The sequence below is a fragment of the Haliaeetus leucocephalus genome, unplaced genomic scaffold, assembly GCF_000737465.1.
Source record: "Haliaeetus leucocephalus isolate CR32 unplaced genomic scaffold, Haliaeetus_leucocephalus-4.0 Scaffold657, whole genome shotgun sequence".
Classification (NCBI taxonomy): Eukaryota; Metazoa; Chordata; class Aves; order Accipitriformes; family Accipitridae; genus Haliaeetus; species Haliaeetus leucocephalus.
The window spans coordinates 634,085-651,854 of NW_010973093.1; the positions used below are offsets into that span (position 1 = coordinate 634,085).

The following is a 17,770-nucleotide window of genomic DNA, read 5'->3' on the forward strand; positions in this document are numbered from 1 at the left end:
CACGGCCGCCTCACGCGCCCGCCGGCTCCTCCGCGCCGCACTGCGCCTGCGCGCCGCGGGGGGCGCTGGGAAATGTAGTCCCGCCGCCACGCCCGGGGGAGCGCTGTGTCCGAAACGAAGGGCTCGGCCCCGAGTCTTTCGTGCTTCCGAAAACAACGCCGGCACAGGGGAGCCCGCACTCCCGCAGCTCCCGTGCTGCTGGATCAGGAGGCTGACAGTAAAACAAGCGGAGATTTAGGCTTCTTCCTGCAGTCCGCACCCAGCCTGGCCAACCCAGGTGCCAAAGCTGGCAAGCAGGAAAGGAAAACACCCACAAAGAACGGACTCGCTTTCAGCAGTTCTTCCACCACGGCTTTAGCCTTCCCATCATACGATCACAGTAGCAACACACACTCTTCTTCCCTCTGTAAAGCACAAGGAAAGAAAGGTTTTCCTAAACTTTTCAGTAGATACCCAAGGTACGAACAGCACGCAATTTTGAGGAACGTGTTCTGCTACAGCATTACAAAAAAAGCCAAGAGCTCTGGACCACACTGCAAATCCTTTCTATGCTGACTTCACTGGCACAAATGAAAAATAAAGAACGAATCATGGGAACATTCAGGCATTTCTGAGCAACTACAAACTCCTTGACTACATCTGTACTTGAGCATGGTAACTAAGAACAACTGTTAAAGAACCACCCAAACCCTCATGTGGGCCTTTTTGTATTGTATACTAAAATCGACTACAAAATTCACAGGCACTTCCTGAACATAAGCAAAGGCTGGGAAGAAGCTGCAGAGCCAACAAACAGGTAACCTGCAGAGCTGCCCACACACCTTGTTAACACAACTGAGCAGTTCCTTCAGGCAGCAAAAGCGAAAACCATCTGCAAGGCACTGATCAAGCACAGCAAAAGCTCCTGTGACAGCCTGAGCCACGGCTGCTGTGCTTACACAAGTCATACGCCCATCTTCCCCTCTGTCCTTCAGCAAGACGCTCCAGAAATAACTGGTGTCTTGTTCTTCATTACTGGCTCCTTACGACATTACGGTCCATACCGCAAGGGCACTTGAGCAGTTTGGTAAAAAGCTTAGAAAAAAGCAAGGGAAGAAATACAGAAGTGCCACCCTCCCATTCAGTTGATAGATACACGGTCTTCAACCCTGGAAGCGATGGAATCATCCCTTTCCCCCTCCTTGCTATTCGCAATGCCACACATACCAAGTGACACGGCTCTCCGTTGACTTAGCTTGAAAGAGTAATGAATTCAGCCAAGCATGCTGAGATTGAACCACGATGCTAAGGCATCTGAGCACTTCAGGCCAGAGCACACCTTACAGCTTTTTCCTCCCACAGCAATTTAATGTCCTGTAAGTTACCTTGGTCAGTTAACTGAAATAACAGACAGATGCTCAAGTGAAGAATTCAATGTATATTTATTATTCACAGTTAATTACTATCTACCAAATGCTGCTGCAGAGTTAAAGGATTAAGTACATAGGCCTTTTTTATTTAAACACTGATTTTTTTTTTTTTTAATATATATACACACACAAGACATATGTCTGCAAGGCTGCATGATATACACCAATTCCAAAATAAGGAAACAATCAAATGGTCCAGGTGTAGAATGCCATAGATTCCTTTTCCAATCACTTTACAAAGAAGGAAGAAAGTGAGTGACAGCTAGCAAGGATAGGGGGAGAAAGTAATACTCTACAGGATAGCTCTCTCTTTCACCTGCTGGAAAATTAAAGTGTAAGGCAGAGTCCATCTCAGGAATAAAACATTTGTAACACTTAGTACAAAAAAAGGCACCCTCCAACAAAAGATTGCCTGTACTTAGGCAGGGTGGGAGGAGATCTCCGCTGCAGTTTTTGGATTCGTTGGTGGGGTGAAGGGATCCAGCCAAATGGCCATCAAAAGGAAAAATAACACAACTGAAGATTGGCACAGAGAGCGGTGCAGCTTGATTGCTTTCTTTTCCATCCAATTTAATGTCACACTGCTCTGGTGGAGGAGCAAATGGCCACAATAAATGCCATTATGGTGCGGGGTGGGGATTACAGTCATCACACAGCCTGCTGTGAATGGGGAGTGGGGTGGGGGAATCTACTTCAACAGTAACACTGACCTGAGGAGGGAGGAGAAACTGGAGAACAGTGATGCCAACCCCACTTTTCAAGAGCAACACGACTGCAAATATTCCCTATCCAGGCCAAAGAGACAGGCTGATTACATGCATCACGTAGAAACATTCACTAATAGCATAAAGTTTTTTCAAGCACTATTTCTTGAGGTTTCTCTGCGTTGTAAAGTTTTCCATCAAAGGAATGTACATTTTATAGGACATCTCAGGGCTATTATTTCTCAAATTCCCCCCTTAGCCCACCCTCCCTCCCCAAAATATTCTTCCACATTTTCCCTGGTCATAACTTTCCTCTTTTTCTTACTTCTTTTGAGGCTCCTGGTGCAGCTCCCCACCTCTGAGCAGCCTAAGCTTCCACTTGAATGCCTTGATTTGATTTTCCTTGGAATAAGGGAAGTTGAACAGTAAGACAAATCTTAAGATTAAAGCTCCATCTCTGTTTGTAGATTTTTCTCAAATGTCCATTGATAAAACCACCCTCCTTTACACCCTTCCCCCAAAAGTATTTATTTACACATAGGCAGAAAAAAACCCTCTGAAAAGCTCTGGACTGTCCTTTTAACTTAAAAAATAATAAAGAAAATAAGGGAAAGGCACTATGGAAAAAAATTACAGAATGTGCTCAACCGTACACCTTTAAGAAAAAACAAAAAAGCTGTCAGCACAGCATTAACAGACTTCAGTTGTACGTTGGAGTTTCTCAAAGCAGCTCTGTGACTCAAAAGAAAAAAAAAAAAAAACAAACAAAAAAACCAGAATGAAAAGCCACACAACTCTTCTCCCTTCCCCTGCTTGGAAGCTGCTGAGCTTCAGAAGAAAGTGCCAAAGGAGAAGAGAATAAAAATTAGATTAACACCTCATCTTTCCCAGGCAAGAAGAGCTGAATGTTGAAGGCAAAAGCAGAGACTGATGATTTTTGTTTTTTTTTAAAGGCAGGACTGTGGATTTGGTTCTTCTCTCATGTCCCTTCATGTCAAATGAAGACCGTTTGCAGAGAGAGAAAATACCAGCAGAGTTTCTCCCTTTTCCTTTAACTGCATGGCTAGGACTTTATATGGCATTAAAACTTCATGCACTGATGGACAGAGGAGGAGGGGGAAACAAGAAGAGTGAATAAAAGGGGGTAACCCAGGAGCAGCTGAAGAAATTTGTTATTTTCATTTTTTTTCTCTCTCTTTTTTTTTTCCTAAAGATAAGTTTTGGTGTGTAAGTTGAACTCTTCCCCACCCCCCCCACCCCTGAAGTTCCGTACTGAGTGAAGGAGCATCACCTCACGGTGAAAGGTGACTCAGGTTTTATCGCCGTGTGATTTTAGGTCACTGGCTGCAGTTAGGCTCTGTATGTGTATTTACTGTTTCTCTGGTTTCTTTAAATAATCTCTAATATTTATCTCTAGATGTTCCGGTTCACTGGGGTCACATAGTTGCGTGGAAACATGCCCGTCTGTCCGTGGCAGGCTCCCTTCCACCAGTTGGGGTCAGAATTGTCAAGAACTTGGATAAAGTCTCCACGACGGAAGCCCAGCTCTCCTTCCTCCTGGGGATCAAAATCAAACAGGGCCTGAACGTATGTAGGTTGCTGTAAGGGGAAAGAAAAAGATACACAGTGAGAATCATCCACAGCACTCAAGACATCTGCTCCCTCAGGCAGTAGCTTAACTTACACCGGAGTTTAACCATAAACATTCAGGCTGTTTCATTTCCCTGCAAGCCAGCTTCCAACATCTGTAACAAGATGCTAAAATAGGAAAGCATAGTCTATAGACGACCTTAGAAAAAAGTCAAGTTTCTGTGAAAGAGCCAAAATAAAGATAGCAGATGACTCAGATGTTTTCCTAGTATTTTCCAGTCTTCATGACCTACTGTAAATCTGTACTCTATTGCAATACAATAGTCTTTTTGCTTATTCATCCTGTTTTCACCAACTGACAGCATGAATATTACTAATCTACCTAACACCGTGATACACAAAGTCCCCCCTAAAAACTGGATGTTGGCATTTTCCACACTTTCTTTAAAACCCTCCAATATAAAGAAATTCTATCACAGAGCATTTTGCCTGGTCAGCAAATACTTCCATTCTTATGGAAAAGCTAATGGTTCATTTAAAATGTGTTTGCATTCTTAAAATCATGAGGCTAGGAATGCATCTTGATGCTCGTCATTTTCAGCCAGCTGTTTTCTCATCCTCTGTTTATCACTGACCCAGCAGTTCAGAGCCAGATGTTAATTCAGACAAACTGTGGCAAAGGGTGCCTGTGGCACCTGGACAGCAGTATGAATTCCACACCCCTTGTCTTCAAGCTAGAACTAGAATGCTGCACATGGAAGCAAAAGGATTTATCCAAAATTGACAAAAGATGCAGCTACATGCAACCCAACATTCTCATTGCCCTGGGAAATGGAACAAAACAAAGAGCTAGATACACACACACTGCTCTGCTGGCACTTAGCAGTAGTTTTTGGTTTCTCTTAACACTGGCTAGATCCAAACCAGAAAGCTAGAGATGTTCCATATGCTATTACCTGTAACCACCTTTTCAGGAAAGGCCAGTACCAAAGCTTCACTGGCTACTAAGGGGTACAGTTCTGGCTATGAACCAGTATAAGTAGAACTATCCTTTCTTAGTGTGTCCTAAACCAGGAGTAAACCCATTGTTGATTCACAGGAATCAGATGACCTTCCTGCAACAGTATCCATAAACACTAAGACAAGCCAAGTGTTCAAGTAGCAACAGTAACACTTTGCCAGAACTGAAGGGGAGACTAGGGAGTTAGCAGGTAGGCTTTGCACAAACATCCAGCTTATTTACCAGTATAATTCTGGCTGCAGGATCTAAAGATACACTTCCACAGACAACAAAAATGTCAGTCAGCTTCTTTCCACTGCTATTCATTTACTCTAAGGTGCAATACCACTTCTGACTGTGGTTGCAATAGTCTAAATAGTGCACTCTACGAGAACACTTCTCTTACCTGTGGCACCTGTTCAATGTCCCGGAGAAATATTTGCTGGTTCCTGGAGACAGATGTGGATCTGTGATAATCTACCAGCTCGTTCAAAGAATTGAACTTCACCACCCAGAGAAAATACTTGCCAGCCCCATCTCGAAGCACCTTGAAGTGCTGCACATCATTCCCAAACCTGTGCGGAAAGAATGAAGCACACACAAAAAAAGCTCATTATTAATCACCGAGTACTCCTCTTTTGGGATTGTCAGCACAGAGTTTGGAACAAAAAGGTCCTTCAGGGCACAGTGGAAACTGTCAATGACACTGATAATACAGATACCAATTGGTTGCTGTAAAAAAGATTTCTGAAAGCCACTTATCAATTGTATTTTACAGAAATCGGTGATCAGAGAGAATCCCAATACTGAATTTATTTTGAAAAAAATCCTGCAAGCTTCACATGTGCTTTCCTTATAATAGGACTTCAGTTTAAAACAAGCTTTTCAAACCACTCTGAATTTGCACAAGTTTGAGGTCTTTTCGTAAAGGATGTGTCACAATACTCTATCTTGGATGCAACACAATATTTCAGCTTTTTATTTTACACTACATTGCCACATAGCTGGCATCCAGTACGTGTACTTCTTGATGCACCTATGCAGTCATCTGAGTCACTGAAGACAGTGCACTAGGATACACACCATGGACTTTACAGTACAAATGCAAGGTCACATTAAAGAAGCTGCACCATGGTGCCTTCCACTTCACATTCCCAAATACAAGATTTTGAAGCCAAACAGTACAAGTGCTTCGGTTTAGCTCTTCACACACAGCAATTTCACAACTGACTCAAGCCACTTTAGGTTTGTGCTACTTTGTGCTACTCTTGTTATGGTCCTGTACTTCTCAGAGTCTCAATCCCTCCCTCACACAGCACCAGTGGGTGTGAGTGATAATGCAATACGTAAGCACCAGTCCCATTACAGGTAAACTGCTGGGAAAACACTGCCACAGGGAGGGTAGGATTGTCTCTTTTGGCAGGCAGTTTGGACTTATGCAAAAAGACCGTCTTGCAAAACAAAAGGATCTCTCTGGTCCTTAAAAACAACAACAAAAAACCCCTGCAAAACCCCAAAACGTTCGACAGGTGATGCTGCACTGTAACACAGCAACTTCAACTCTGTGTTAACAATTCTTCCTGACAAATGCTGGCATTCAGTTGAAGCTACTTTTCCAACAATTTTATTCTGAATAAAGAGGAAGTCCGAAGAGGTCCATTGGGATTTTCCAGATGAATGGTACATCGGTATTTTTACTTCAATTAAAACACTGAAAACAGAAGACAACTGTTCCTCACTTGGCATGCACAGCTTCTATACAGTGGCTGAAAAAGTAGACACTATCTTGACTACAAAGCTAACACAAAACAACTCATGAGTACTGCCTCTGCTCTTCCTTCCTCAACCTGAGAGCTTCTCACCATTTCAAATCCTGCAGATCACTGTTTAGGAAAAATACTTTTCTATATTAAACAAACAGGAAAAAAAGACCCCAACTGAGAAATTGCCACCAGATGGCAACACTAAGCTAACAGGCAGGCAGAGCTATGCTATTTTAACTTTTATGTTTCTTAAAAGAATGCACTTTTTGGAATGAAGCTGCCATTCATATCTAGTATTCCAGCTCAGATGATTGTATCCAAGACAGAAATATAAACATCTCTAAAATCAGTGGCTTTAATCCAGTTTGTTGGCATGACTCAGTGCTGCTGTACAGTAGGACAAAAATTTGGTTACAGACCAAAGATGACCAGAAAAAACCAAAAAATACTGTCGAGACAGATCACTGAGAGTCACAGAAAATAGAGCAAACTAGGAATCTTGCATGAATAATCGAAAATAGTATTGTTCGGATCCTAAAGAAAACCTTGCTCATTTCTGGTAGGAAAGGGGAATATTGCAGAAAATAAAATAAAAAAAAGGCAAAATCAACTGCTGGGACAGAATCCCAACCTACGTTAAATTACCTCACATACCCTTTCAAGTTTCTAATACCTCTATTTTACAGTGACTTCAGATGGGCAAGATAGGTAGCACAGTATTATGAGGGCCATGGCTAACTAGCAGGAACTCCTGCTGGTTAACAGCCAGTACTACTAGTATGTTTGTTCAAGGATGAGAACTGTTCCTCCTCACTTCACTGTTATTAGACTGAGTTTCTCTACCAACATGGAATGCACTTGTGAGGGATCGAAAAGGCCTCTGTTTTCACAGCTCCATGTCCCAGTGCTAGACAACACGAATATCCCCAAAGCATGTGCCAAGCAGACATGAAAAACATATTTGGAAGTGTAGTACACAGGGAGAAGATAGAGTGATAACTTCTACTGCAGAAGAGGAATAAAGGAAGATGGGAGAAAACAGGTACACACTGGGCACTTTGTGGCTGTAAGGAGGAGGAATGGGATCCACATACAAAGCAACAGATAGTGCCTGGGACTACATAAGCCAGACAGCAACATGCCACCAGGTCATGTAGCCTACAGGTCAATCCTGTAGGCTCATTACAAACCAGAGAATATATATATATTGTTCGACTAGAGAGGGAATAAATATCACTGGAAGAACAGGAATGCTACAGGGCATCTGGAAGATTATTCCTGCTCCTCAGCATTGACAATCACCTGCCCTTTACTCATGAGTCCAAATGAGCAGTAGATGGCCTAATTACCACACATGATTGCTTCTAGGGATTACTTACTTGACTGAGAGAGAGAAGTCCCCAGGAGCACTCTCACTCTCCCTGATAAGGAAGGCACCATCGTGTCTCTGTTTGCCTAACATCTCTTCAGCCTTCGCTCGGGGAATCTTTCCAAAAAACCACCTGTGTAGTGACGAAAAGAAAACAATAGAGGAAGTTAAGAATTTTAATCCTTTCATGGAAGAGCTAGACATAGATATTCGAACAGAGATGAAATGATTCGTAACAGAAAAAAACTACACTGCACCTCACTGTCACTCCAATACAGGCTACTGAACCATGCAGCTTCTCACAATGTTTCATCCTGGCAATAAAGCAACCATGACTTGATAAGCAGGTGCTTGAAACAGCCCTATTTCAGCCAATTTAGCAAAGCAGAGATGTGGTAAGAGTGAAATCCTCAAATTACAGGATTTATTTTCAGAGGTGGAAAAAAACCTGCTCAGAGTTTAATGCATTATTCACATTGTTTTGCACCCTATTGTATCTGCAGTTTAGCATATAAAACATCACAATGAGAACCTAATGTACACAATCGCTTCGCAGCAAAGTCCTGCTTTGTGAGACTAAGACGACTACCTTGGGAACTGGCTACAACCTTGGACAAAATTAAAACGTCTGCTGTGGTCTGCACTGGTATCTTAGTAAGCAGGCCTCATAACCTAAAGTCGAACAGATTAAATGCCTAGCTCAAGCAAGAAACTCAAGTTCCTTCCTCTACCTCTAAGGAATAAAGTCTTATGCCTCTGCATACAAAGTTTTAATTATCCAAACTGTATGATGCCATCAACTCAGAGACAGCAAAGAAGTCCTGCACTGGTGGCTGGTCACTACTGAACTTCACTATGATGTAGCAGCATTTATTTCACTATTAGTACCCAAAGATAATCAGTGGGGAATAACTACACAGTCTCCTTTATTACTTATGCCCCCTAAGGAGAAGCTACCCATGCCTTAGCCATGATTTGTAGAGCAGACAATATAGAAAATTTAAGTTATTAAGGATTAAGCACAGAAACATCATTATTTTAGTGGGTAGAAATCTTAAAAAAAAAAAAAAAATTAGTATTTGCAAAATGCAAGGGAAACACTGGAAGTTCACTCACAGGTTTCTCTTCAGAAACACCACAGCTGTAGACAGCTGTAGAAACAAGATCCTGTCTATGGATTGACCCATCCTGCACAAATGGAAAGTGCATTTTGTATCAAAACCAATTTCTAGTCTCTTTTACATCAGGTGGTAAGACCCAGCTACTTCAGCAGAGAGAATGAGTAGCTTCATTCAGCAGCTGGTTGTTCCTGCAGCCCAGAGTCCAATCTTTCTGACCCCCATCAGAGCACTGTGGTCAAAGACAGGTATCATATGTCAGAAAGCTAAGGCAGGTGCCAGGAGTGGAGTTACATGCAGACCAAGTGAGAAAAGTTCCCTCAAGGTCTCTCTGCTTCATTGCAGAGGAGTGCTGAGCTGGGCATGCCATTCGATTCTAGGAAAGATGCTGATAACACTTGTTTCAGTAGCCTATTTTTTGGCTTTCTCCTACAGTCAGGACAATCTAGCAGCTTTCACATAGGCAGTCACATGAAATAGCTGCACCATGGAAGCCACATTTGAAATTCTTCACAGCTGCACAGAAGTCAAAGCCACAGGCTGACCACCTCCATGACACCACGGGTGAACCTACCTCAGGCAACCAGATCATCAGCACTGACCAACAGCACCTGGTCACAGGATTCTTACCCATATTTACATTTGCATTTCCAGACTAATCCAAGATTAAAAGCAAACAATGGCTGAGTGGTAGGTCACATGACATGGGAAAAGCAGAACCATCTCCACAACCAAAAAGTACAGCTTTCAGTTTTGAGTAAGAGATCACACAGGATAGAAGCACTTACCACAGCCTATAACCATGCAGATGATTGACCTTAGAGGAGAGCATTTAATAACAAGAGCTCCACTCACAAAGTTTACTTCCTACATTGAATGTTTCGGTGCAGTAAAAAGACAGAAGTTGCAGAATCCTCCCAGAACCAGTCATTCTTAAGAGAAGCTGAAGCTTTCACGAAGTCACAAAGTCACCAAATCTTCCTCTCTAAGAGGAAGCTATCTCTAGAGGTGAAGGAGGATCGATCATTTGATTACCAGGCTCTCCAGCTACTGGCAGCCCTCACTCCTCTCTCACTGGCTGTCTTCAGTATCTGCTCATCATAGCAGGCTACACAAAAACAGATCCCTATATTATATCAAGGTTGATGAGTCCACAGATGTATTTCTACTATATGCAACATAGTAAATAAAACAACTCTAGGACATCCCTCTTGTAAAAGGGGTATTCATTCCATTTAGCTATGCAGGTCTATTATGAAAAGCATTTTGGCACTGAAAATGACACATCTTGTTTACAAACTTGGTTTCCATGATCACCTAGACAATTTTTACTTGCTTGCAAGTCTTCTTGTGTTAGCTTTTCCTTTTGCTTCCAGGGGATAAAAAGTTTCTCCTACAACCATCCAATTTCCAGTGATAAAGAACTTCATGGCATTTAGTACTTTCCTAGTGGTTTAGTATCTGTGCTGCTTCTTGGTACCTGAGGTGGTGGCAGTGACAGCAGAGGGACCATCTACCTGTCTCTCGCTGCACTCTGCTACTTTCAAAAATCGACCAAGAGAAATCATGATGTGAAACGCCTTCAAAATTCAAAGGTGGTGTTCTGTTTCCTGGGCTTTTGGCACAATTGTCAGAAAGATAAGGAAGTCCTGAATTTTGCCTCTGCCAAATGTTACATAAAGCAAACTTTATATTATGATTTTAGATACCTTGCCATAGTTCTTGTTTACAAGGTGTTTTAATTCTGTTTAGTTCTCAAATAATTCTCAGTTACTTGCATGTGACTTGAAAATGAAAGCCTCATCTTAAAAAAAAACCAACCCAACCCAAACCACCTCACACATGTCTGTAAAATGGAAGGAAAGCCTGAAAGAGCTCAACAGAACATCTATAATCCTTCCTGAAGCCTCAGAAGTATACCCCATTTTTCCCCTAAATTTTACTGAATCACTAAAAAGTAGAAGTGTACAATTCGATTAAAGGAAGTAACACTTCCCAAGTAACAATATCAAATTCTTAAAAGTTTTCTGCCAGCTGTTTCTAACCACTTTAGCCATTCAGGGTAAAAGGAGCTTGAATTCTAAATATAAAAAAGATGAAAAGAAAACTCCATAGATGAAGGAAACAGAGTTATTTTGAAGGACTACTGTCTACTTAAGAACACACTTGTAAAGCATCAGAATTATTGTGCACATATGAATCTTCGCTACAGGATAACTGAAAAAAATTAACAAAAAATCACTGCATGTCAAAAAGCACACATGGAGAATTGGGCCAAAGAAACTGACCACAACATTCCCATAGCTTCTCTGCTGAAGGGCTAGGCTTGATAACACTTGTCTCCAACTAGCTTTGTAATGTAGGTGAAACTCATCCAGTCAGCACTGCAAAACCAAATCCAGGCATTACTGCTGATGCTGCACAGCTAGAGGGAGATGCACTGATCTGTACAACACAAAGTTCACATTGCTTTCAGACTCATTTCAATTGGCAGTTTGGCAATTCTTTTGGCTTTACTTAGCACAAGCATTTAGCTTGGCCAATTTCCTCCACATGTTACAATATTGCGAAGTGAGACTTCAGCAATATCTCCAAGAAAAGCTGATTACAAACACAAACGCTTGAGATGCACACACCGTGAGTCTGATCCAGGCCATTTCATAAACAGCAAATTTTCCCCTGCCCCCTTAAAGACAGAAGGGTAGTCCTGCCACTGAACTGCACTGCTGTGCCTTCACAGGAAGCCTCCCTGCCCAGAGTTTCCTGCAGCTCTTCTCTGAATATCATGCCTATGTCTACTTACATCTTTGCTTTGTTAATTGATGTGGCAATTCAGATTAACCCTTCAGAACCCAGGTGACTCAGCTGGTGACCGAGACGCACCACATTTTCCTTACAGCTTCATTTGCTAGTAGTTACAAAGCAAACTGTGAGATTTGCAAAATACAAGCAAGAAGAAATGCTGCTTTTAAGACTAGCTGTGGGGCTGGAGGATTTAAGCCTCAGATCCTGGGACAGGATTTAAAGCAGTTTTCAGTTGCTTGCTTTCCAAATTCTCTTGCAAAACTCTGGTGCACCTTCCCACAACATGATTTGATACTAGTCTGGTAAAAAACCCATTCTCTTTCTCACTCCTGGTCAGCTGCCTGCAATTTGCTTTTTGTATGACCTGTATGACTACTTAAGAGAGCTCTGCATTACAGCTAAGCAAACATTATGCTATAAAAACTTTTGCATAATTTCCCAGGGTTGTTAATGCTCTAGTTAAGACTCCCAGCATTGCTGACACATGAAGCTAACTCCATTCAGCTGCCATCAGCAGTTTAAACATCTTCAGAAAAGGTCAGATTAACTATGCTTAAAAACTACTACCAAATTCACCCACTTGCAGGCTCAGATATTGTTCATTCCCTTTTATTATAAAAAAGCAAAAACCTGACAGCTCTAACCCTCTAAAACAAAACACCAGTGATGATTACAGAACAAACTGATCATCACCATCATCATCACAGAAGACATTACCACAGTATAACTCAAATGCCTGCAAAACTGTTATGAGAAGACGTATGATGATTCAAATCAATGAGAGATAGAAATTGCAATGTACATTTGTGATTCCCAGTGGACTAGCACGATCAGGGTAAACTGGACATGTTACTGCAGCAGACAAGGCTTTAAACAATTTCAGTATTTTCTTTGTGCATCTTTGCTTCGCTTCCCAGTTGGCTGCACTAAAGCAGTATACCTCCTCTCCTTCTTGGGGCACAGTCGCCCAGAAGCTTCCTTCTGCTATTTCAAAAGAGCCCTTAGAAAAATAATTCTTGATTGGGTTTAACTGCAGTATCTTCATGATATAATTACACTCAACAATTAACAAATCTATCATCATTTTTTCTGGGCAACTGAAACAATACAGCTCCTTGTAAAAACCCTGATTACAGATTTTGCTGCTCCTTCCTAAACCTTTTCTCCACTTTGAATCTGTTACCCAGAGCTTGCTGTTTTCTTGTTCATATGTTGAAGGGTCTCAAAGGTTGCCAGAATTTAGCAGAAGACAGCAGGAATACATGAACCGACACAAAGAAAATACCCAGTCACGAAATGCTACTATTTTCATATGCTAGATTCTTTATATCTAAGAGGAAATGTTGAAAGTAGTTACTCAAATACAGTTCTCTGGAGCTGCAAATCAATGCAACTATACTTGCATAACAGTATACACTCTCTGAGGTTGGCCTGTTTTGTGAGGAAGGCATTGGACCAGACGACTGTTAGAGGTCCTGTCCAACCGAAACAATTCTGTGATTCTATACTCAGGATGTGACATAAACATACTAAGAGTTCAGCTTCAAATATCCTTAAACATTTTTCTGGTGACCTGTGAATGCCACAATTTTTACTCTTATCTGCTGTGTTAAATCATCACAAGAATAGAGTCAGGCTTTCTCCTGGGGCAGTGGTGGTGACAACTCTCTACTAAAGAGTTTTCTGCTGATTTATGCCTGACCCCCAAGATCAGTCTGTCTGACCCTACAGCAAAACACCAGAGCAACCACTAGAAAAGCTTCCAAAAATACCCTGCTATATAGCTAACTGTGAAATGAATTACAGTAAACACTACAGCCAGAGATACAACTCAGTAGCCATCCTTTATCTAACGATACATTTTGGTAGACCTGGTAAGGTACACTTTGCAGCGCATACAGCAGAAAACCTTCTTCCTGTCTGAGAGGATGCACAAAAGTAAGATCAAGGGAGCCTATCACCAAAGCTCTACTTACGGATGTGGTTTCATTTCTATGTAGTTCTTGGGAATGAAGCCATCTTTTCCATTGAGTTCTGCCTTGTACCAATTCTGATCGCATTCTTCATTCAAAACCTGAAGGAAGCAAACAAAAAATAAGCCTACCACATTTCAAGACAGAGCAAAACTGATGAAGGTACTAGCTTATTCCTCCCATTCTTGTTTCAAAGACTGCTCTTGTAAGATGAACCTATAAAAAATGTTGCTAGTCATCCTGCTCCACTGCATCTCATGAGCATTCAGAACTGTGGTGAACAAAAAGCTGGATGAGTAATTTAAAATAGCCAAAGGATTTTAGTGCCAAAACCCCATGCTTTAGTAAGAAAGTCACTGTAAGTCCACAGGTACTTTTAACAACATAACTAGACTGAGATTTGTGCCAAAGATTAAGTTGGCTGTCATCACCAAAAAATTCTGTCCAAAATCTGCAAGCCAAGAAATTCTGATTCTTTATCACTTCTAATAATGACTTTTTCCTGAATTCAGCTGACAAACCTGATGCTTTCAGCATAAACGTGATTTCATCCAGCTTTTCTGCATTTGCACTGGTTGCACACTGGATACATTAAAGATTCTAGGCAACATCTATATTAGAGAATTTTACAAAAAACCACCTCCCTTGTGACAACATTAGCACTGGCCCAGCTGCAGATACAACTGGCAGCTTCAGCTGGTTTTGCTGATACAAGTTAAAGCCAGTTTAAATTGGATGGCAGAAACAGTGACTTGCCTGTTGAATATTTTCTTTGTTAATAAAGCAAGTTAAGCATATACAAACAGCAAGTGTAGATGAACAAGGTTTCTTCTTTTTTTTTGTTAAAGTGATACTTTTCTTACTGTAACTTTATTCTAAAATGAATGAAAGATCAGGAGTCACAAGAGAGGAGCCATGTGAATAGGTAGCTTTAAAAAACACAAATTCACACTTCAAAGCGTACTTGCTCTAAAAATTATGGTGCTTTATTTTTCATTGAATTTCTGTCAACTGGTACAGTGAGTTTGAAACTACGTCTCCTCAAAAATATTTTATTTGGTGTTGGAAGTAAACATCGCACAGAACCTGCCCACCCTTTAAAATCAAGCACCACCACAACACTTTTCCCTGAGCACTTTCATTCCTTCTCAGCTTTCTGAGGTTCTTTTTAAACTTTACATCAATGGCCAACAAAAAGCTGGATGTGAGTTTTTAAAAAAAAAAAAAAAAAAAAAGAAAAAAGAAAAAAGATACGCATAAAGCCTCAAGTCACAAAAGTATCACATGATTAGCACTGCCTGAATGCAGGAAGATGAGGAAATGCAAAGAGAAAGACAACATGAATGCAGACCAGAGATCACATACTACATACGCATGGAGTTATGGTGAAGATATCCACCAAAACCCCAAAAGTTTTCATAAGCAATTATTGCCATTTCTGACTTTTTTTTTTATATATATCTCACTATGTTTCTTTTTTGGAAGGGTGATGAAAGGAAATTAAAAAAAAGAAAAGCAGACAAGAATTTGCAAGTGCAGGCCTTAAAATTCTTACAGCTAGTGGAGATGCTTCAGAAAATTAAACCCTAAAGGTCAATGCTTGCTGCCTTTCAAAAATACATGACATGTCAACACCCTAACGTGTCTCATTGCTGACTGCTACATATAAAAACAAAAAACTCAACACCTACTGAAATGAAATCCCATAAAGCAAAAAAAGAACAGAATCTGAATCTCCTCAGTGAATTAGAGTGGGTAATAGTTAACTAGCTGTTCCTTAACTCCCAACCGAAGAGGCTGATGGTAGGATGTACATCCCCCAGATGCCAGCACTTCCACTGGGGAACTAGCACAGCAGCAGGGCCACATCTACAGAACTTCAGGTGAGCAAAGATATGCATCTTTACGGCCATTTCAGGATATTTTCAGTTGAACAGACTTGAATACTTAAAAGATCCTAAGTACTTTTACATGGATAAAAATATTCAAGCTATCTTTTGTGCAGTTACTACTGTGGGCTTCCATTTCTTTATTTACAAGCATTGTTTTAGCATGCATTACAGTGCAGTCATTTAGCAAGGATAATCTGACCACAGGTCATGAGCAGTTCAAGGGTGGCTCTGTTACAGGCTCTGAGGTAAAATCTTGCACATGAAGAGTTGATGCAGATCAGCTGATGTCTGCTGAATTGCCTTTGAGCAAGAAAACGGTGCACTTCTCTCACAACCACTGTACTGACTGCGAGACAGCATTCTGTGCAGAACCCGATTCAACTCCAGAATAGGAAATACAGGTAGATGACACCAGCAGGCAGCTCTAGGATACTGAGCAGGGAAGATGGAGATTAAAAACAGCTATGTAAAAAAGTGAATTGCATAAGACTAGGGAGACAGAGTGCAGGGGTTGAAGCCCAGATCTACAACTCAGTCATGCAAAGATTTTGGCACATAGCTTGAATGACCAGGAAGTTTGGTTGTTATATACCTCAGCCACCATCATTACAATACAATAGAACACAAACATGACACATTTTGATGTGATTTCTAATAAGCCAAATCTTATGCAATAGTGTACATTCCTTTATCAAAGATAGCACAGATCAAACCTTTGATAAGATTGTGTACTACAAATTCATTTCATTAGCATCAGAGAGCAAGTAAGTGATATGGCAGTCTGTTCTTTCTCCAACAATAAAAAAATCAGGTAAATTGTAGCTTCATATGAAGGACATTACCACATATTTGTGCTTTTGGCAGTAGGTATTAAAAATTACCAGAAATTCTAATGCCCAAATGTAAATTATTTTAATGCGTTTTATCTTGCTCTGAAGATATGCTAATAGATTTGGAGAAGCCAAATCACATAGGGCTTGGGGTACTCATTAATGCTTGGCCTGAAGCCAAATACCAGTGAGGGAGCATTGCTGAGGCACGCATTAAGCTTTGTGACCGGAATAAAAAAAAAAAATAGCTGGATAAAAAGCATACTAAGGTTAACTGCCTACACATACGCATCTACAACCTGTTCCGGGGACTTCTGCTGTAATAATGAATCCTCCAAAGCTCCACAGCGGCTTTGTTTGCTCCAAGGACTTATTCCTGCTTCACAGCCAGAATGACATATCTTCATAGCTGGTTGTCCTTTCTAGGATCATATTAACTAGTTGTCACAGCTCCATTCACACCCTGGCAGGCAGCCAAACTCTCCATGCCCTATATTATATACCAGAGAGCTTATACATACACAGTCAGCCTGTAAACACTGTTTTCCCCTCTCCGGGTGTCTCAGTGTGCACTCTTCCAGAGGCAATAGAACATACTGTTTTCTTTACAAAGCTCCATGTTCACGTATCATTTCAGGAGGAGTCACCTCCACAACACAGGTATCTACAAAATAATTTTTCTGACAGCACCTCAGACAGACACCACTGGAGCTGCTCCCAGTGCTTCGTCAAGCAAAACTGACTTGTACTGAAGTACCTTAAATTCCGGACAACTTTGCAGTCATATGCACAAGGCTGGAATTCTGGTGGCTGCTATGAAGTTGTGTAGCTATTATTATGACAACAGCAGAATAGCCATGTAAAATTTCAGCTTTCAAAAAAACTTATGCCACTAACATCCATTAGTGAAATACAACTAAAAAGTAAGTTGGAGACACGCGTAAGAACTCTCTGCACTGGCCTATGCAGCTTAGATGTTTACATCTGACATTGCTCTCTTTTCTTTTAAATTGTAAACTCACTGAAATGAAAGAATTGGCTTTAAGTAATTAAACCATTTTGCTGCAAAACATTTTAAGAAAAGGAATCCAGTAAATCCATCTGTCCCATACCTCTAACTGGCCTCCAAGTGATTTCCAGACAATAATTAAGATTAAAATTTATCATCTGGATACTTAAAAACCAGTGCTAAGGCTCTAAGAAAAATAAAGATTCTTAACTGAACTATGGTAAGATTTTCCCAGACTTATCAAAGCTATAAAATTTAGTCTAAGTACTGCAGGTATCACTGGATTTTGCTTTGAAAATTTCCCAAGT

At 40.9% G+C, this 17,770-nt stretch overlaps 1 protein-coding gene across 2 annotated transcripts in view; it reads right to left on the reverse strand.

Moving 5' to 3' along the window:
* Nucleotides 1-1,489: 1,489 nt before the first annotated feature.
* The window catches only part of GRB2 (growth factor receptor-bound protein 2), a 48,181-nt gene continuing 31,900 nt past the window's right edge, over nucleotides 1,490-17,770 (reverse strand). Inside the window, exons 2-5 of one of the 2 annotated variants that reach the window (XM_010579314.1) lie at nucleotides 13,735-13,832; nucleotides 7,846-7,968; nucleotides 5,110-5,278; nucleotides 1,490-3,670 (exon numbers count right to left, since the gene is read on the reverse strand). In XM_010579314.1, coding sequence (XP_010577616.1) covers nucleotides 3,527-3,670; nucleotides 5,110-5,278; nucleotides 7,846-7,968; nucleotides 13,735-13,832 — 534 coding nt within the window. In that variant the 3' untranslated portion in view covers nucleotides 1,490-3,526. Of the gene's footprint in view, nucleotides 3,713-5,109; nucleotides 5,279-7,845; nucleotides 7,969-13,734; nucleotides 13,833-17,770 lie in introns of both variants that reach the window. The other variant, XM_010579313.1, reaches the window with a different exon arrangement.